The 22,237-nt window shown below is 41.1% G+C and overlaps 1 protein-coding gene across 6 annotated transcripts in view; it reads right to left on the bottom strand.

Moving 5' to 3' along the window:
• The window catches only part of ttc28 (tetratricopeptide repeat domain 28), a 760,569-nt gene that overhangs the window by 322,393 nt on the left and 415,939 nt on the right, over window positions 1–22,237 (bottom strand). For all 6 annotated transcript variants that reach the window (XM_072588038.1, XM_072588039.1, XM_072588042.1 and 3 more), the window contains 2 exons: window positions 10,083–10,230; window positions 3,756–4,028 (listed from right to left, as the gene is read on the bottom strand). In XM_072588038.1, coding sequence (XP_072444139.1) covers window positions 3,756–4,028; window positions 10,083–10,230 — 421 coding nt within the window. The remainder of the gene's footprint in view (window positions 1–3,755; window positions 4,029–10,082; window positions 10,231–22,237) is intronic.

Below are 22,237 nucleotides of genomic sequence, written 5' to 3'. Positions count from 1 at the left end.
GCTCGAAAATTTGGTACTGTTCATTTGACGCAAAAAAAAGCTAAGGCTAATTATATTCTGGAAATGACAATTTGCAGATTGCTTACAGACAGAGATATTCTGAAGGTTCTAGTTGGCTACTTCATTCAGATTCCTCATTTACATGAAGCATGACAGCTCTGGGAAGTAACAGGAACTCAAACCACAGAATTCTGAGAGAGAGAGAACAAGACAGGTGGACAGAGCCCTTATGTAAAGTACATCATTGGCATTTCAAAGCTACAAAAGGCAACTGTATAAATTAAGATAATCACTTTCTCAAGAAATTTGGAGATTTCTTTGAAAAATTACAAGCTTCACGTTCATCAGAGTTTACATACAGCAGTCAAAATGTATTTCAAGCCATTCAGTTCTTGCCCCTTCCTTTGTTGGCAGCTTTTGTTGACTGCTCAAACTTGATTCATTACTTTCATTATGTCCATAGTAGTTCCTCACTGGTAGTTCTGGACTTCGACCCACTTGATTTATTGATTTGATTTATATTGTTGTCACTACTTTATGAATGCAAAATTTAAGCCAGTCAAGTGAATGTACCACACAGATTTCTTTTGTTACACAGTATTAAATAGTGACGGGAAAAACACATGGTAAACAGAACATTTTAAAATTATGTAGAGATGACTAGATATTGAATACCCAGTAGCAAATTATAGACTGGAATTGACTCGAGTTCAAATGATTTATATTCATAAGCCTGCTGATAACTGACTACCAGTGACAGCATTTGAAATGGGATTGTGAAGTCCTCTCTGCTCAGTATATAGCAAAATTGGAATATTCGTAAAGTAGTGTTAGAATTTTACAAAAGGAGGAAATCTACACAAATATGACTTCCATAATTGCTCCAGAGAGTAGCCAGATAAAATCTTAATGATGGATCTGTGGCAGTGAGTTAAATTGTAATCTAATCGAAGTGGTTTTGGGATTTTATATATAGAACAATGGCATCTAGCAGTTCTGTATGAAATGTATCCTTTAACATCCCAATATTTCATTGTACTGCACATCACATCAATTCATTTTACTATACTACCAAGTTAATAATTCATTTTAAGATTTGCAGCAATATTCTATCATTGAGTGATATTTATAAGGTGGTTACAAGATGAATCTTTCTTTTCCTCTGTGACTCCATTGTTTAATCTCTATCTTCATGTAAGGAATAAGCAATGTGCTGACCAAAGAGCTGGAGTATTTGAAGACTGGCTAAAGACATGAGGTTGAATCAAACCAGAATCAGATAAGTGTCATTTTTTGGTGCATTTCATGAAGGGATTCTCTCTGCAAAGCTTGGCATCAAGCTATCATTCCAAACTTGCTTCATTAACTATGCAGTACAGTCTTATATGGCTCCACTCATCCTATTCTCCCAATCAGTGTAGGCAGACATTCTTGCCATAGCCTGGATATCCCAGGATCCTTGGCACTGGCCTTGAATGGCTGGTCGGCCAGACTACTGATTGGTCTGTGTGCAGCTCTGCAACTGACTTTAAGTCCCCATTTTTTTGCAAGAGACCTTCAGGACTGACCATGGTCTGCTCCTGGATCACTGTAAAATGGACTTTTTGGCTGTGTCCACTGTATGGGGAGGGCCTACCATGTCTTACCTCTGGACTAGAATTGTATGATGGTCTTTCATTACAGTATTAGGGCTCCCTGATGGACGGCCTCTGCGCCCATCCCCACCACCCTGACCTGATTGAAAACCATTCCCCTTAGACTTTGAGGCACGGTCACTTGGCTGATGTACACGCAGAGTGTTCGCTACATAGACTGTTGGCACGTGATCTAAGTGTCACATTGCCATAAAAACAGCACAACTCCCCCACTTTGACTGATCACCACGAACAACCATAGCAGCTGCCTGGCTTTGAATCTGTACTGAACTAAATAGCAAGATATAAATACTCGACAGGATTTGTCTCAGGGACAAGGCACCAAAAGGCAAGGCCATGCAAGCAAGGCAGTGAGACTGTAAGCATGGAAGTAGGCACAAACTGAATTTGCACTAAGACATCTAGCAAACAGCCCTGAGATGCATCCTGGTCAAATCTATGAAATAGATGTTTGTTCCTGCATGCAACCTGTCCTGGCAGCAGCAATAAAAGGTACAGGGGTCTTCCAAAGTGCGGCACTGAAGTGCAGAGCCACAATGGAATTGGAAAAGAGATGTGCCAGGCTGACATGGTGAAGTTGATATTTGTTGGATATCAACCTTCATGGGTGAGGGCTACAGGTAGTGTTGTGTGCCCCAAGATGGTGGTGCCAGGTCTAAGACGGAGGTGGAGGGAAGCAAGTGGTGAGCTGCAGTACCAGGATTTTCAATGTTGAGAATTGTCACCATTTAATTTCCGAGGTAAAAACAATGACTGCAGATGCTGGAAACCAGATTCTGGATTAGTGGTGCTGGAAGAGCTCAGGATGAAGGGCTTTTGCCCGAAACGTCGATTTCGAAGCTATTTGGATGCTGCCTGAACTGCTGTGCTCTTCCAGCACCACTAATCCAGAACCATTTAATTTCCATCTGCCAAGTGGGAGAGTAGAAAACTAAATATTAATATAATGAGTTTAGGTAATAATGAGATGTTAATATATGCTCGGGGGTTCAGTTGGCTGGGTAGCTGGTTTGCAATGCACAGCAATACCAAAAGTCTGGGTTTAACTCCCGCACCGGCTGAGGTTACCAGGAGGGATTCTCCTTCTCAACCTCTTCCCTCACCTGAGGCATGGTGACCTGTCTCTCTCTAATGAGAAAGTAACCCTATGGTCTGGTAAGACTATGGTGACTTCAGCTTTAATGTGTGCTAATAAAAGCAATTGAGCCACTTATCACTCACTAATGAGAATCTGGCCTTGCTGTTCAACACTTGGTGGGAAGATGGGACATTTTGCTCTTGACATTGAGAAGCTCCTCGCTGGCCCTCTCATGATTTTCATAACTTTCTCACCTTGACCTGCATCATTCAGAGGCTGGAAACATTTTGCCACTATTTTAGCTAAAGAATTTGAAATATTTCCGTTCTATGTAATGATCATCCTTAAGGTGAACAAACATGCACATGCATTCCACCCTCAAAAATATTGTTCATTGTAATATTATCAGTGTCATGTCCCCATAAATACTATGCATCTACCTGCTACCTGGTGGTAAATATCCATTTCAAGTGCAGGCTTATTTGTTTACAATTCTACTTCAGAACAACGATTTAAAATTGGTATCATATTTTGTGAAAAGAATGTTCACTTACTATGGCAGCCGAACCATAAAGTCAAAGCAACTGATTCTTCTATCACCTTTTTCAAGTTGTAATTAAGGGAGATGGTGTACGATTGCGTCCCTCTACCACATTACAGCTGCTTAGAGACAGGACAGGATACACCTGCACGAACAAAATAGCTTCGCATCCACCCCCAAGAACTCCCCATACGTCATAAAGGTACATCATTAGAACTACTATCTACAATATATGTTGGAAGTTTGGAGCCAGTTCCATATCTGCAGGAAAACACATTTCCATTTAGTTTTTTTTAAATTTGACCCAAACTTGGAAGGAAAGTACTTTATATCTTTCCATACATGTAGAATGAATACTAGCATAAACCTTTTCACACTGCCTAGATTTATTTTCTTTGATGCTGTGAACTTTGAATATTTCAAAACATCAAATCTTTCAGAAATTCTAATTAATTTATAAGACAATAATTGGAGTGTTTACCTAAAGTCTTGGCTACATCGAAGTCCTGCTGCATATAGCCAATACTCTTCTCTGTATTCCCTAATGCCCAGTAAGCACTGCTTAGAGCCGAGAACACTGACCCACGAAGTTTCAAGCTGCACGTTCCAATTTTCAAGGCAGCTTCCAGAACAACTACAGATGCACTGTGATGTCCTGCTGTCAAAAGCTCCTGGCCAATGACAGATACGACAACAAAAGGGCTTTTGTCCAACTTCATTTTCTGTAGCTTCTGATAGGTTGGTTCCAGGGATTCTAAAAGCAAATCACAGGTTACAATCAATACTTTTAATTAAACACTGCAAAAGTCAGATGATCAACTCTATAAGATAATGGCTAATCTGATTTGCACCTCAGCTGCACATTGCTGCCTCTTTGCTCACCAAGAATCTATCTACATCTGCCTTGAAAGGATTCAAAGATTCTGTCTCCACAACAGGAACAGAATTCTCTGGGAGAATTTTTTTTTAGTATTCATTCATGAGATGTGGATATTACTTGCTTGGTCAGTATTTCTTGCCCACCGCTAACTCCCCTTGAGGAAGTAGTAGAGGGCTGCTTTACTAAATGGCTGCAGTCCCTGTGGTATAGGAACAGCCACAGTGCTCTTGGGAACAGAGTTCCAGGACCTTGACTCAGCAACAGAGAAATTAACATTAGTCTTCAAAGTCAGCATGGTGTTTGGCTTACAGGGGAACATGCAGGAGCTGGTGCTTCAATGCATTTGCTGCTCATGCCCATATTCTTTTCGGAAATAAAGGTTTGGAAGATACTGTCAAAGGAGCTTTGGTGAATTACTGCAATGCATATTGTAGATGATGCACATTGCTACCTCTTTCCAGCAATGGTGCAGAGGTCAAATGTTGAATGCCACCACATTCATGGTGATCAAGCAAGTTACATTGCAAGAAAAGTAAGAAAAAGCCAGGGAATTACACTGGTGAGCCTGACATCAGGAATCGGCGAGTTTTGAGGAAATCCCGAGGGACAGGATTTACATGTATTTGGTAAGGCAAGGATTAGGGATAGTCAACATGGCTTTGTGCATGGAAAATTTTGTCTCGCAAACTTGAGTTTTTTGAAGAAGTAATGAAGAGGATTGATGAGGACAGAGCAATTGATGTGATCTTGATGGATTTCAGTAAGGCATTCAACAAGGTTCCTCATGTAAATTGGTTAGCAAGGTTAGATCACATGAAATACAGGGAGAACTAGCCATTTGGATACAAAAAAAGAGGGATTCCAGAGAAGAAAATATAGCCAGTAGCCTATACTTGAGAGAAAGATCGGGAGGTCAAAAAGGGGATTCTAGAAATACATAAGGTGATGGTGGTGGAGGGTTGCTTTTCAGACTGGAGGCCTGTGACCAGCGGTGTGCTACAAGGATCGGTGCTGGGTCTGCTGCTTTTCCTCATTTATATAAATGATTTGTGAACATAGTAGGTATGGTTAGGAAGATTGCAGATGACACTACAATTGATGGTGTAGTGGACAGCGAAGAAGGTTACCTCAGAGTACAATGGGACCTTGATCACATGGACCAATGCGCTGAGGGTCAGCAAATAGAGTTTAATTTAGATAAATGTGAGGTGATGCATTTTGGAAAGGCAAATCATGAGAGGCCTTATACACTTAATGGTAAAATCCTGGGAAATGTTGTTGAAGAAAGAGACCTTGGAGTGCAGGTTCATAGTTCCTTGAAAGTGGAGTCGCAGGCAGACAAGATAGTGATGATGATGTTTGGTATGCTTGCCTTTATTGTTCAGTACATTAAGTATAGGAACTGGGAAGTCACACTGCAGCTGTACAGGACATTGGTTGGGTCACTTTTGGAATACTACATGCAACTCTGGTTTCCCTGCTAGAGGAAGGATGCTGTGAAACTTAAAAAGGTTCAGAAAAGATTTACAATGATGTTCCAAGGGTTGGAGGGTTTGAGCTATAGGGAGAGGCTGAATAGACTGGGCTATTTATTGAGGTTTATGAAATAGTGAGTGGCAGAGATAGGGTGAATAGCCAAGGTCTTTTCCCCACGGTAGCAGAGTCCAAAACTAGACGGCATAGATTTAAGGTGAGAAGGGAAGGATATAAAAGGGAACTAAGGTGCAACCTTTTCATGCAGAGGGTGGTGCATGTATGGAATGAGCTGCTAGAGGAAGTGGTGGAGGCTGGTACAATTCCAACATTTAAAAGGCACCTGGATGGGTATATGAATAGGAATGGTTTTAGAGGGATGTGGGCCAAATGCTGGCAAATGGGACTAATTTTATTTCGGGTATCTGGATGGCATGGATGAGTTTGACTGAAGGGTCCATTTCCATGCTGCACCTCACTATGACTCTGTGACATTATAAAGCATCTGAGGATAAATAGAGGGGTGTCTAGTAAAAGTGGTCAGAAAGAAACTGCTCACAACTTGTTAACTAAAGAATTCTAACCTTAGGTGTAACCACATAGCTTTGCTGGAACTGAAATTATAGCAATTAGTAAAAACCAATATTCTTTTGTATTTCCTATAATGAAGCTAATAAGGAATTTCAAAGGAGATAGGCAAATATCCAATTAGTTGGCAGTTAACATGGTGCAACCGGCCAATGCTTGGGATAAGTGTACTTGAATACAGTGTCCATTGTGAAAAGCCCCAAGGAGGGAGGTAAGAGTATCAAGGAAACATCATGAGACCATGGAGGACTAGGGATTGACCACAAATCTCTCCATCTCTAGCCATTTAGTGATAGGATTAGCTTAACTAGAAATGTATGTAATTAATTAATAATATCACTGGTTTGTAAATATTACAGGCGGGATGAAACAAGTGAGTAAAAATGTACGTTTTCCTTTGTTCAGTGAAGACCTTTCTGGATTTTCAGAAGGTTTCTTCACACTGGTGTAATCTCAATAATCTCTTTGATACTGTAAGTGAACTCCTGGCAGTTGAGCAAATCATTTGGTTATTCCAGCCCGACAAAAGTCAAGGTATGAAGGTAATACAATACAGAATGTAATGAGAGTTCAAATGTTTACATAATTTGCAATCAACACCTCTTGCTTTTGAGCTAGTATGTTTGTCTTGACCTCAAAAGCCTTAAAATACAGAAGGGGTTCAAGAAATAACTGAATAACTGAAACACATCCTCATTGTCTAATCAGTCAAAGTGCAGTGAGCCAAATCGTTCACAAGGCTTCCTAGAATCATGTTGAAATCCAAAAGAAGAAAGAATCTATTGAAATTACCTATGTTCATGTAAGAAAATTGTTTTGTCCTTTCAACAGAAAGACTTCAGAGGTGATATGGAAGCATTTTTGACTCCTATTATCACACAGCACAGGTTAGAAGGCCAAGGGGAGCAAAGGTTGTCATAAAAAGCAAATACTGAGAAAAACGAGCTGTACAACTTACGAGCTCATTCCAAAATCTCTGGCTGAAGTTGTTCAGACAGCAAAACTAGGAAGGCAGATTATTATTTGAATGGTTGCAAATGGAGAGAATGTTCAACAAGAACTGGCTGTCCTCATGCACCAGCCATTGGGAGTTAGCACACAGGTGCAGCAGGCAGTAAAGAACACTGACTGTATATTGCTCTTCATCTTGAGAGGATTGAAGTACAGGGACAAGGATATCTTGTTGCAAATTTACAGGCATTTGGTGACGCCACACCTGGAATATTGTGTGTAGTTTTTGTCTCCTTATCAGAGGAAGGGACTACACTGAAGATTTACCAAATTGATGACTGGAATGGCAGGACTGATGTATGAGGGAGATTGAGTTGGTTGGGATTGTATCCACTGGAGTTTTGACAAATGAGGGGAGAATCTCATAGAAATCAATAAAATTCTAACTAGACAGGTAAGATGTAAGAAGGGTATTCCTGAAGATGGGGGAATCCAGACCACTGGTCATAGTTTAAGTATAAGAGATAAACCATTCAGGACTGAGGTGAGCAGAAATTTCTTCAACCAGAGAGTGATGAGCCTGTGGAATTCACTGTCATAGAAAGAGATTGGAGCCAAACATTACATGTTTTCAAGAAGGTATGGATCTTGCTCTTGCTACTCAAGGAATCAAGGGAGATGGTGGAAGACAGGATTACGGTATTGAGCTCAACGATCAATCACGATCATATTGAATGATGCAGCAGAATCAAGGGGCCAAATGGGCCTATTCCTGCTCCTAGTTTCTATGCTCCTGTATATGTTTCTAAAATAGTACGCAGAACAAAATGGATACCGCAGATGCGACTTTGTTCTTGAACGTGTGTAAGCTCATCATTTGACATTAATATTTCAATGCTTTGCTTCTAAAGAATTACAACTACAAGTGACTAGCATAATGCTAATTATTCAGCAGTTCTCCAGTGAGTAATGAAAATGTCTCTTTTGTCAGGAAGACATTCATGGAGGGCAAATGAAGACACTCAACCAAATGAATACATTGAAATAAAGCGCCTACATGAATCTATCAGCAAACAGAGAGGAAAGATTTGTTTGAACGAAATGGAAGTGACTGAGATGCAATGTCATGGAAGCCAGGCCAGAGTCCACAAATTCCAGGGCACAATCAAAATGAAGAAATTGCATGGTCTGAAACTCCAAAATATTGCAAGGATAAAAGCACTTGTTTCACCCAAGCAGGCAGCTTTGAGGATGGGCTTTCATGACATTGAGGTCCTCAAGGTGATGTTATTGGTTACCTGAGGTAATAGGAAGGAGGTCCTCTGCAAAGGAAATTCAGGAGATTAAAAGTCCTTCAAATAAGGTAATGGACCAACTACCAAGTTTAGTGGGAATGACATCCAAAAGATAAAAGATTATTCAGTGGAAAAGTCATTCACAAACCAATCAAGGCAAAGATTAGAATCAAGGTCAACAGTCCCTGAGCCAAAGCCCTATCAATTTTGCAAGTAAAAAAAAGAACATCTTCTATCAAAAAAACTAAAACCTCCAAACCACCTGAATCTGTGAAGTTGTCAAGAGTCATATCAAACTCCAAACATTAACTCTGTCTACAGATGCTTCCAGATCACCTGAGCTTCTCCAGCACTTGGTTTTCATTTCAGATTTCCAGCATCCACAGCATTTTACCCACAGTGCCTATGCTGGCTCTTTGAAACATTTATCCAAGTTATCTAACACCCCCGTGTTCTTTCCTTCTTGCCCTGCAATTATGCTCCTTTCAAGTATTCATCCAATATCTTTTTTGAATATTATCTTTGAATCTGTTTAAATTGCCCCTTCAGGCAGCAGGTTCCAGACTATAATGACTCTCTACATGAAAAAATATTCTCCTCAACCTCTTTTCTTTAAATCCAATTTCCTTGACTATGGGTTTCTTTAGGAGACTGTAAGCTGATGCCATCGCTGTCCTTTAGTGGAGAAACGACTACTTTTCACAAGATCAAAATGGGGTCAGATATCTCACCTCTGGTTCCTGAGTGCCTTTTGCAGTTACATCTAACAAGTTAATATAATCTGTACTTAATGTTCTTATGCAATAAATTTTGTTGCAGAAGACATTTCTTGTTAAGGACTCAGTGGTGGTTTGTCCTCCAATATTGCTAATTAATCAGGCCTTCACCTACTGATAGGCTTGGCCAATGTAGCCATTAAGTAATCAATGCAGCAGGCTTTGAGGGGTCCATAGTACCTGACAATCCGCCCCTTTTTCGCAGTTACATCCATGCTCAGGTGGCTGTGGAGAGTGAAAATACAGTGTTCACTGGCACAATGGAGGCCTTTTGAGACAAGCGAGCACTTTAGAAATGGGGTGTACTTTCACCCTGGACAATGCGCTTTTCATTTGCTAAGTTTCTGTTTTGTAAGTTTTCATTAGCCATTTGTTGTTTCTGTCACAGTGCCCCACTGGGGATAGTCTGACTTGTTAAAGTTTGCTGTTCTAAGAATATTGAGCAAGATTTGGTTCCATCCACATTCTGGTGACCGTGGACAGGGAGAATGCAGAGTTCAGTGGACTGTACAATGCAGGTCTTTTGGGTTCAGTGGACCCCACATGGGCTGGAATGGATCATCATCCCTAATAGTGGCATTTCAATTTAAATTTAATAAATTTCCATCGTACATTTCTATTGACTTCTTGATCTTTTGTTGCAGTTTTCCACTAAAGCTGTTTGAACTATTATAGTTCATTTCAAAAGAATGAACAGGTAGACTGAGTCTCCTGCAAGGTAGTGTGCATGATGAAAGAGAGACAGAGGGAGAGAGGTTTTACTGCACTTGAATAACCGAATGCTGACTTAATATTATCTGCTCAGCGGTCTAACGATTATTTCAACAGAATTGTTATGACTATACCTCGTAGTGGAGACTTCATAGCAGCTTCCACCATCCCGACCAGCAGCTGCAAGCTTTTTGGATCTTGGGCCAGCCCAGATGCAAATGCAGCCAGCGCATCTGCATGGCGGCCGAGATACTGGAGAGCAACACCCTGTCGGAAGTATGCCTGCAAAGAATGACAGAGACAATGTAAGTGGCAGCTTCCCAATTATTCCGAATTCTATAATCATTCCCAGTGAGATTTACCACATCATTCATCCATTACTAACTGACAAATCTTAATCCATGGGTTGTGCATTTCATCAAGGGTAATACTTTCATTGAGTTCATTGCTCACAAACAGGTGCAATTGTTAATTTTTGTCTGCTACTTTATTTTAGTAACAGAATTTTGCGATGCCCGCTTAAATAAGTTAAAAATCACAGAACACCAAGTTATCGTCCAATAGGTTTATTTGGAAGCACTAGCGTTTGGAGCACCGTTCCTTCATCAGGTGGTTGGCAACTGACGAAGAAGTGGCGCTCCAAAAGCTAATGCTTCCAAACAAACATGTTGGACTATAAGCTGCTGTTGTGAGATTTTTTAACTTTGTCCACCCCAGTCCAACACTGGCACCTCCAAGTCATTGCTTAAATAATACATTATTCCATTATTGTTTGGCAGACACGGTTTTAATCTCTTGGAAGTAGCAAATGGAAGGTAACAGTACAATCAGTGTCACTCACAGAGTGATCATTCATCAATTCCTGGAACGGTATAGTTCTTATACAATACACACAGAGTGTTGGACTTAATGGATGTGATTGAGGTCACAGAAGCCAGCTGAAGAGGTGCCATAGGTCTCCCATCACCTCCTTTTGTGAAGGCCTACTGAATTATGTAGCATTCATATATAAAGCAGGCATCGACAGACCTAGCCTGGAATCAAAAGATCCTGGTCGTGCACATTCGGTCTGTTGAGAGCTGTTGGTTCAATAGGGGCCAGAGGTTTTATTGAACAACGCCACTGGGGGAGCATTAACTGCTGATGATACAACAAGCAACCAAGGCATACAATTATTGCTGGATTCCAGTCCAGAAGCAAAAGACAATAACCAACCAGCAACAATTGGAAATAAACTTAATGGAACTCCATTCTGAGCTAAACAAACTGATTGGGCCAGTATGCATCGTTCATAGGTTTTACTGTTCTTTTCCCTTCTGGAATACCAGACGAGAGTGATGGCTGGAGATGGGTGCTTGAAGGAAGGAGAGGCATGAAATTTGTTCGCAAGGGCAGGAGACAGTTCTCAGTAAGAGCCCCTTCTCCACCACACCCTATCCCCCACTCCCAGCCCCCATGCCAGATGCTAGATTCCTTGATTTATCATCACTTGTCTTCGAATGAGCAAGTCCTCAGCCATGACTCTGCAAGATCCCATGTAGAGTTTTGCTGTTGTCATCTCTGCATGGTGAGCTGACCGCTGGTTTAATATCAGTGGTGATGGCATTAGGACCTAACGTGGACATTAACTGCCCTCCAAAGGGCCTCAGTTGATAGTGAGGTATAAAGACCAGCCATGGATCTTTCCACCACAGACCTGGTCAAGGTGGAGTCACAGCAGTGCTGGGCTCACCAGCCACCCTTCTTCTTCATTAAATTACTCTGCTACCAAATGTGACAATTTATAAAAGAGGACTGACAAAAATAATCCAATTAATTTTAAACACAAATTACTCAAGAGTTAGATTTAAAACAAAACATTATGAACAACTGAAAGTTAGGCAGTCATCAAATCATTCCCTTCCACAGACTATGTACAATCTATCCCATTATGGGCACCAACCAATTTCTTAGTGGAAATCTCTTGATAACTCATTCCAGAAGCCCCAAGGTAACCTAGGCTGGTTACCGTTCACAGACCTCTAGTGGCACCAGAGCTACAGAGCATCATCACTCTTAATTTAAGATTGAATCCTGATCCCAGTCTTATTTTAATCTAGCCTTCTTAGAATAAATATATTGTTATGGTAATAACTGCCTTTGTTGGGTGTCCACTGCAAACTGCCATTTTGTTTGGGCGAGTAAGATTCTTTGAATGGTATATCTTCCACTTGCATTAATTACAATCTATACTAAAGGAAGGTGTAAACTCCAAATCAACAAAAAGGAAATACTCTTATAAATGCCTAGTTTCACTTAAGGCAAATTAACTTTAATTCTTTTTCCACAAGTACCCTGCAAGCAGTCTAAATAACCTACTGTCTGCATATGCACCTCTCAGCCCTTTTGAGACCTGAATTATTCTATTCAATTTTATAGTGAAATCAAATTGAATTCAACACATCTAACCTTGACATGGTGCTGCAATTGATGAAATTGCAATTGTCTCTGGAGACAATGAGGATAATCTCAGTTAGTACTCCAAGTTGGTTAGATACAAGGTTTGATGAAGTTGTTTCAATTTGGACCAGACATTCCTAACATCCTTTAGTTTAGGTTGAAAACAATTTTGAAACGGACAAAATCATCAAAAACGTTGCGTAGATTTCACAGTTGGTAATTTCATGAAATCTGATTTATTTTGCAAGAATGGAAACCAATTTATAATGACATGCTTTTCATGCTCAAGTGGCTAAAACTGACAAGATGTTGGTTGCTGTGATTGAACAAGATCAACCAGGTGACCTCATAGATTTAGAATTGCCTGACTGGGGCTATTAATCTGGTCCAATCAGGGATGCCTTGCTGACAGACATAAACTGGAGTGGATACAGAAAAAAAGAAACGAAAAAATGAAAAAAAAGAGGAAAAAAAAATAAACTAGAGTGAGGGTGGCACAGGTGGCTCAGTGGCTAGCATTGCTGCCTCACAGCACCACGGTCCCAGGTTCGGTTCCCGCCACAGGCAACTGTCTGTGTGGAGTTTGGTTCTGTTCGCTCTGAGGGCTGGCTTGTGTGAAAGAAAAAAAAGAAAAAGAAAATAAGAAAAAAAAAGAGAGAAAAAAATAATAAACTGGAGTGTATCCCTGCCCTCCCCTTCACTGTTTGGATCACACAGCATTGCCCTTTGGTTTGAAGGGCAGTGCTTGTCACTGGACACTCGGGTGTTTTCCTATCTTCCTGGTGGTGGAAATTGAATAAAGATTCGTGCACTTTGTGTCTCTCAAAAAAAAACTGGAGTGTCAAGAAAAAAGAATAAACTGGAGTGTCAGAGGTTCTGCTCACTCTGAGAGCTGGCTCTTCGGGAGCTGGATCAGTGTCAAGGACTCTGTGTAAACAGGGAGTGACCTGGTAACAGGATAACTGTTTCTATGGAGATATTTCATGGGTAACCATCCAGCTGTGACAAAAGTTTCAACTCTGAGACAACATATTTCTTTTCAATAACTTGATGTTCTGAGGTTTTTAAAAGTATTAGTGAGTACATGACACCCAGTGTAAGTTTCAGAGGTTTGGAGTGAAGGAAGAAGAGAGATAGAAAAATGATGTAATGGTTTTATTTTGGGATGGGCAGATGTTGAATAAGGGATTTAACTTCATGTACTACAGGAGGAAAAGTTAAGGGAAATTAAATATAACTCTTTAGATTACATAGCATTTTGATAGGATGAATAAGGGAAGATTGTTGGATTGGAACAATAACGATGATGAGCCATCAGCTTACATCCTGATTGAAACTGAGAAAATATGAAGAATTACTGCATCTTTGACACTGGAATGTACATGAAAAAGCAGGCAGTGGAATTAGTTTTGGGATTGTTATGACAAAAAGTTGGCATGGGTACATTGGAACAAAATATCTTCTTTCATGGTAGTTTTTTTAAAAAATGAAGAAAGATGAACAGAGAAAGACGAAGTAAGGAAGGTAAGAATGACATCTAAAATAAGACCAGACCAATGCATAGAGGGCAGATAACATGATAAATATGTACAGTGCAAGAGGGGTGAAACATTGAAAGGACTGAAAAAGACATATGAGATTGAGGAAACACCATAGTGACAAAAGGGCTCATAAAACTGCAGAAAAGAGGACAGGCTGACTGAAAGTTATGAAACAGAAGGAAGCAGATTTAGAGAAAAAGACTGACAGAATAAAGTGGGGAAAAAATACAGCAAACAAAAGTGAGTGCATTGGAATAGAACGTAAAAAGACGCAGATGTGCAGAGGAAGTGTATAGAAATAAGGAAGAAAGTGAACACAAAAAAGTGCATAAAACCATTTGTCCTATCATCCCTGCCTATTAGACAATAGACAATAGATGCAGGAGTAGGCCATTCTGCCCTTCGAGCCTGCACCGCCATTCAATATGATCATGGCTGATCATTCCTAATCAGTATCCTGTTCCAGCCTTATCTCCATACCCCTTGACTCCACTATCTTTAAGAGCTCTATCCAATTCTTTCTTAAATGAATCCAGAGACTGGGCCTCCACTGCCCTCTGGGGCAGAGCATTCCACACAGCCACCACTCTCTGGGTGAAGTAGTTTCTCCTCATCTCTGTCCTAAATGGTCTACCCCGTATTTTTAATACCCCGCATAGACACAGACAAAGCAGGGCTGGAGTCACAAGAACACAGACTGGTGAGAATGTTAGAACAGATAAGACAACAGCTGGAAAGGAAAAGAGTACAGCAGTTAAACTTATCAATAACCTAATATCCTCCGAAAGATCTCACATGGTGAGATCAATTTTTGATGGAGTTGGTTGTAGAAAGTGCCAGATTTTTGTTTTTATTCAGCTCATTTGTCTGAAAACATGCAATGATCGATCAATAATTACAACAAGATCATTTGTTAATATGTACTCCTTCATCTTTTATACATACAATAGTTCCTCTTCACCAATCACCTTACATTTATCAAAGTGTCAGTACATCTCATCTTGCCCAAACCTTTTTGAGAACTTCCCGATATTTATCATGCCCATATCGAGCTCTGCATCCTGAAATAGAGTCTCAGATATATCCAGAATGGAAACAGACCCTTCGGTTCAACCCGTCCATGCCAACCGGATATCCCAGCACCCAGCCCATATCCCTCCAAACCCTTCCTATACATATAGCCATCCAAATGCCTTTTAAATGTTGCAATTATACCAGTCTCCACCACTTCCTCTGGCAGCTCATTCCATACATGTACCACCCTCTGCATGAAAACATTGCCCCTTAGGTCTCTTTCATATCTATCACCTCTCATCCTAAACCTATGCCCTCTAGTTCCTGATTCCCCCAGCTCAGGGAAGATACTTTGTCTATTTATCCTACCCATGCTCATCATGGTTTATAAACCTCTATAAGGTCACCTCTCAGCCTCCAACGCTCCAGGGAAAACAACACCAGCCTATTCAACCTCTCCCTGTAGCTCAAATCCTCCAACCCTGGCCACATTCTTGTAAACCTTTTCTGAACTCTTTGAAGATTCACAACATCCTTCCAATAGGATGGAGACCAAAATTGCATGAAATATTCCAAAAGTAGCCTAACCAATGTCCTGTACAGCTGCAACATGACCTACCAACTCCTGTATTCAATACTCTGACAAATAAAGGAAAGCATACAAAATGCCTTCTTCACTATCCTATCTACCTGCGACCCCACTTTCAAGGAGCTATGACCTGCACTCCAAGGTCTCTTTGTTCAGTAATACTCCCTAGGACCTTACTATTAAGTGTATAAGTCCTGCTAAGATTTGCTTTCCCAAACTGCAGCACCTAGCATTTATCAAAATTAAACTTCATCTGCCACTTCTCAGCCCATCTGGTCAAGATCCTGTTGTAATATAAGGTAACCTTCGTCACTGTCCACTACATCTCCAATTTTGGTGTCATCTGCAAACTTACGAAGTATACCTCTTATGCTTTCATCCAAATCATTTATATAAATGACGAAAAGTAATGGACCTAGCACCAATCCTTGTGGCACTCCACTGGTCACAGGCCTCCAGTCTCCACCACCACCCTGTCTTCTTCCTTTGAGCCAGTTCTGTATCCAAACAGCTAATTTTCCCTGTATTCCATGAGATCTAACCTTGCTAACCAGTCTTCCCTGGGGAACCTTGTCGAACGCCTTACTGAAGTCCATACAGATCACATCTACCACTCTGTCCTCAGCAATCCTGTTTGTTAGTTTTCAAAAAACTCAGTCAAGTTTGTGACACATGATTTCCCACACACAAAGACATGTTAACTATCGCTAATCAATCCATGCCTTACCAAATACATGTACATTCTGTCCCTCAGAATTCCCTCCAACAACTTGCCCACCATTTACATCAGACTCACCGGTCTATAGTTCCCTCGCTTGTCCTTACCGCCCTTCTTAAACGGTGGCAATGCATTTGCCAACCTCCAGTCTTCTGTCACCTCACCTGTGACTATCGATGACACAAATATCTCAGCAAGAGGCCCAGCAATCACTTCTCTAGTTTCCCACAGACTTCCAGGGAACACCTGATCAGGTCCTGGGGATTTATCCACTTTATGTGTTTCAAGACATCCAGTACTTCCTCCTCTGTAATCTGGACATTTTTCAAGATGTCATTATCTATTTCCCTACTGTCTATATCTTCCATTTCCTTCTCCACAGTAAACACTGATGCAAAATACTCATTTAGTATTTCCCCCATCTCCTGCAGCTCCACACAAAGGCTGATCTTTGAGGGGCCCTATTCTCTCCCTAGTTACCCTTTTATCCTTAATGTATTTGTAAAACCCTTTTGGATTCTCCTTAACTCTATTTGCCAAAGCTATCTCATGTCCCCTTTTTGCCCTCCTGATTTCCCTCTTAAGTATAATCCTACTGCCTTTATACTCTTCCAAGGATTCACTCGATCTATCCTGTCTGTATCTTACATATGCTTCTTATTTTTCTAAACCAAACCATCAATTTCTTTAGTCATTCAGTATTCCCTATACCTACCAGTCTTTCCTTTCACCCTGACAGGAATATACTTTCTCTGGATTCTCATTATCTCACTTCCACAAGCTTCCAATTTTCCTGCATCCCTTTACCTGCGAACATGTGCCCCCAATCAGCTTTTGAAAGTTCTTGGCTAATACAGTCAAAATTGGCCTTTCTCCAATTTAGAACTTCAACTTTTAGATCTGGTCTATCCTTTTCCATCACGATTTTAAAATCTAATTGAATTATGGTTACTGGCCCCAAAGTGCTCCCCACTGACACCTCAATCACATGCCCTGCCTTATTTCCCAAGAGTAGATCAAGTTTTGCACCTTCTCTAGTACGTACATCTACATGTTGAATCAGAAAATTTTCTTGTACACACTTAATTTCCTCTCCATGTAAACCCTTAACTCTTTGGCAGTCCTAGTCTATGTTTGGAAAGTTAAAATCCCCTACCATAACCACCCTATTATTCTTACAGATAACTGAGATCCCCTTACCAATTATTTCTAATTTCCCTCTGACGATTAGGGAGTCTACAACATAATCCTAATAAGGTGATCATCCCTTTCTTATTTCTCAGTTCCACCCAAATAACTTCACTAAATGTATTTTTGGGAATATTAACCCGCACCCCCCCCCCAACCCAGTACAGCTGTAATGCTATCAAAAATGCCACTCCCTCTCCTCTCTTGCCTCCCTTTCTGTCCTTTCTGTAGCATTTGTATCCTGGAACATCAAGCTGCCAGTCCTGTCCATTCCTGAGCCATATCTCTGTAATTGCTATGATATCCCAGTCCCATGTTCCTAACCATGCCCTGAGTTCATCTGCCTTCCCTGTTCGGCCTCTTGCATTGAATTAATTGCAGTTTAATTTATCAATCCTACCTTGCTCTCTGCTTTGTCCCTGCCTGCCCTGACTGTTTGACTCACTTCTTTTCTCAACTGTACCAGTTTCAGATTGATCTCTTTCCTCATCATCTCCCTGGGTCCCCACCTTAATAGTTTATATCATCCTGAGCTGCTCTAAGCAAATCTCCCTGCCAGCATATTAGTCCCTTCTAATTTAGGTACAATCCATCCTTCTTGTAATGGTCACTTCTACCCCAGAAGAGATTCTAATGATCCAAAAATGTGAATCCTACTCCAATACACCTGCTCCTCAGCCACGCATTCATCTGCTCTATCCTCCTATTCCTACCCTCACCACCTCGCAGCACTGGGAGTGATCCAGATATTACTACTCTCAAGGACCTCCTTTTTAAATTTCTGCCTAACTCTCTGTAATCTCCCTTCAGAATCACAACCTTCTACCTAGAACATTGGTTCCAATGTGGACAATGACCTCTTACTGGCCCCTCTCCCCCATGAGAACATTCTGCACCCTCTCCGAGACATCCTTGATCCTGGCACCAGGGAAGCAACACACCATCCTGCTTTTTCACTGCTGGCCACAGAAACATCTGTCTGTACTTCAGACTACAGAATCCCCAAACACAATTGATCTCTTGGAAGCTGACATACCCCGTTTCCCTTCCTATGTTATTGGTTCCAATGTGTACAATGATCCAGAATGGACACACTTCTCCACAGCAACAACGAATAATACAATGACCCAATATCACGAACAAAACCATCACTAAGCCCACTAATTGGTGCTGTGTAAGTCTTTCTCTCAATTATAATCTTCTTTTGATTCTTCTAATGAAGCTAATTTTCAACCCAGCAGCCAAGTTGTCATTAATTCCATGGTCTCAAGTGAATTTTTAAAAATCGGTGAAACATTATCACAAATCTTATAAAAATTAAGACAACATATATTCATTAGATAAATGAACTCCAATTCACCAGATTCCTCCCCTATTAATCAAAATAAACAAGATATTGCTTTTATTAAAACAATTAATCCCATAAGGTTAGCATGCAGCTGCAGTATGTGATGAGGAAGGCAAATGGAAAGTTGACTTCTTTTTTGAAAGTGGCATACAATACAAAAGCAAGGAAGTTTTGCTGCAGTTGTACAAGGCGTTCGTAAGATTACAAAGTACTGTGTACAATATTTGTCTCCATATTTGAAACTGCCTGAGAACAGTTCAGGGAATGTCCACATGACATTTTGAAAAGTACTCTGAAATAACAAGACAAACTGTCCTATATAATTGCTTTATTGCAAAGACTAAGCTACATGCCCTTTACAGCAACAGGTTATTTCAATGTCTTTAATAACTCAGCAGGAATGAATATGTAGGAGTCCAGAACAGGAAGCATGATTGAACATCTACAGCATCAGGCACAGTACTTCAATCAATTCAATCCTTAATGATAACAAGTCAAAGTATTAATTATTAATTCGTGCTCATAATATTGATTATGTTTTAAATTAAGTATTGCAGTTATGCTTTTTAAAAGCCTTTCTTTCATTGTCTGTGAAGATAAATATTCTTGAAATACTGGGAACTTCCAAACATTTCCAATAACTCCCAGCTCCTCTTTTGTAAGATGTTACTCCTTATTGTAAATCACTGTGCATGTTCAAGGATCAGATATAAGCAGCATATTATAATGCGTGCAAAGCTACAGAATAATAGCGAGATATTTAATCTTCCAGTGAATAGCTCAAAACATATTCCATAGATTATACGTCAAGATTTTTTGTAACAAAATTACTAAAAACACAGACTAAACATTACTTTTGTATGTAACTTGTACATGAAATGTGAGACAAGTATGTTCCTGCTTTATACTTGTCAGGCACCACAGAATTACAGTTCTGATAACACAGGCCTGCTTCCAAAGGGTAGATATTTCAACATTTACCTGTCGTGGTTTGCAAAGCCAATCAGCCTCTTCTATCTGCTGAGGACGTGTATGTTCAGATCTGTTTGTATGATTCTTTGGTTTTTATGGAAGCCTGTAACCTGACCTCAAAATGGATTCCTTTGCACCTTCCCCATGAAGCACATTAGCCTTACATTCAGGTACAAATGCTGATTAGCAACTCTTTACCCCTACTCTCTTTCATCTTTAGTGAATGGATAGTTTACATCATAACTGTTGATACTTTCATTCCTTATTGAGACTTTGGGAGACACAGAGTCTGCCCATTGAGCATCTGGAGACTGATACCTCCTTTTGCCATCAGCTTACATGACAGTCATAAACACTACCAAACTGACTTCAGAACAGGTCATCTGACCTCTACCCATTAATTTAAAGGTACAGTTCCAAAATACAATAATTCTGTGAACCACAAATAAAATTGAAAGCTTTGAACACAATGTTAATTTTTCTCAAAGAATCTGTGGAATTCACTACCTCAGAATGTGGTGGATCCTGTGAATTCAAGTACAGTTGGAGAGGACACAGACAGATTATTAATTAGCAATGAGTTGAAGGGTTATGGAAATGGGCTGGAAAGTAGAGTTGAGACAGAGATGAGATTAACCATGATTGTACTGAATGGCAGAGCATGTTCGAGGGGCTGAATTGCCTGTTCACAGTAGTAATACTGATAATTAATTCTGTAGTTGCAGATAAGGTGGGAATGGAGCAGACAAAATGAAGCAGCAGAAGCAAAGGCACAGCTAAGAGTTGAAGGAGATGTCTGATAGCCCAAAATGTCAATTATTGACTACTCAAGTAGACAATATGGGCAAACAACAATAGATAATATCCATTCTACATGCACACATGGTATTATATATTGCCAGGTATTTTCTTTTCGATCTTGAAGAACTAAACTATTTTGACAGAGGGCAGTGTGTTGCTCAAAGTTACAGCACAACAGTAGCCTCCCTGTCCATGTTCAACTCACACTCCAGGACTTGTCAGTCAAGGAAGGTGCGTTCATAATTTAGCAAAACATGTTGCGCCTCAACCTAAATCTTTTTTGACATATGCCAAAGGTAGGGGGTAAGAGTAGGAGAGTTTCCTAGTCAGCCATGTGATGGATAAAATCAGACCGTCTGCCAACACAACATATAGCTCCAGCAAGACGTAAACGTGTAGTCACTAAATCAACTTGGACTGTTTGCCAGGTGGCTAAACAGCTGGTGTGGATCAAATTGGTACCAACAGCACCGGATTCAGTCACCCCTTCTGGCTGAGTTGGATTCAGGAGGTGCCTCCTCGCATGTCCCATGAGCTAGGTTTTGCCAATGTGGATCAGATCTGCCTTTGGGCAGAGAACTCCACGTGAGGACGTGGGGTCACTACAAGGCTAAAATCAACTTGGAGAAAGTGAGGTCTGCAGATGCTGGAGGTCAAAGCTGAAAAATGTGTTGCTGGAAAAACGCAACTATCGTACTTATTCCACTCTTTGATAAAATCATTGTTGTTATGATTGTGGTCCCAACTAAACTTGCCTGCTCCAATACTGCTTTGATATCCTTGTAGTGAGCTGAAAAAAATGTTGCTGGAAAAGGGCAGCAGGTCAGACAGCATCCAAGGAGAAGGAGAATCGACGTTTCAGGCATAAGCCCTTCTTCAGGAATGAGGAGGGTGTGCCAAGCAGGCTAAGATAAAAGGTAGGGAGGAGGGGCGTTGGGAATGCGATAGGTGGAAGGAGGTTAAAGTGAGGGTGATAGACCGGAGAGGGAGTGAGGGCAGAGAGGTCAGGAAGAAGATTGCAGGTCAAGAAGGCAGTGCTGAGTCCGAGGTTTGGGACTGAGATAAGGTGGGGGGAAGGGGAAATGAGGAAGCGGGAGAAATCTGTATTCATCCCTTGTGGTTGGAGGGTTCCTAGGCGGTAGATGAGGCCCTCTTCCTCCAGGCGTCGTGTTGCCATGGTCTGGCGATGGAGGCGGCCAAGGACCTGCAAGTTCTTGGCGGAGTGGGAGGGGGAGTTGAAGTGTTGAGCCACGGGGTGGTTGGGTTGGTTGGTGCGGGTGTCCCAGAGGTGTTCTCTGAAAGGTTCCGCGAGTAGGCGGCCTGTCTCCCCAACATAGAGGAGGCCACATCGGGTGCAGCGGATGCAGTAAATGATGTGTGTGGAGGCGCAGGTGAATTTGTGATGGATATGGAAGGATCCCTTGGGGCCTTGGAGGGAAGTGAGGGGGGAGATGTGGGCGCAAGTTTTGCATTTCTTGCAGTTGCAGGGGAAGGTGCCGGGAGTGAAGGTTGGGTTGGTGGGGGGGTGTGGACCTAACAAGGGAGTCGCGGAGGGAGTGGTCTTTCCGGAACACTGATAGGGGAGGGGAGGGAAATATATCCTTGGTGGTGGGGTCTGTTTGGAGGTGGCAGAAATAACGAAGGATGATACAATGTATCTGGAGGTTGGTGTGGTGGTA

Source organism: Chiloscyllium punctatum, chromosome 17 (genome assembly GCF_047496795.1).
Source record: "Chiloscyllium punctatum isolate Juve2018m chromosome 17, sChiPun1.3, whole genome shotgun sequence".
NCBI lineage: Eukaryota > Metazoa > Chordata > Chondrichthyes > Orectolobiformes > Hemiscylliidae > Chiloscyllium > Chiloscyllium punctatum.
The sequence above is the reverse complement of the archived record's forward strand: the minus strand, read 5'-3'. Positions and strand labels throughout refer to the sequence as shown.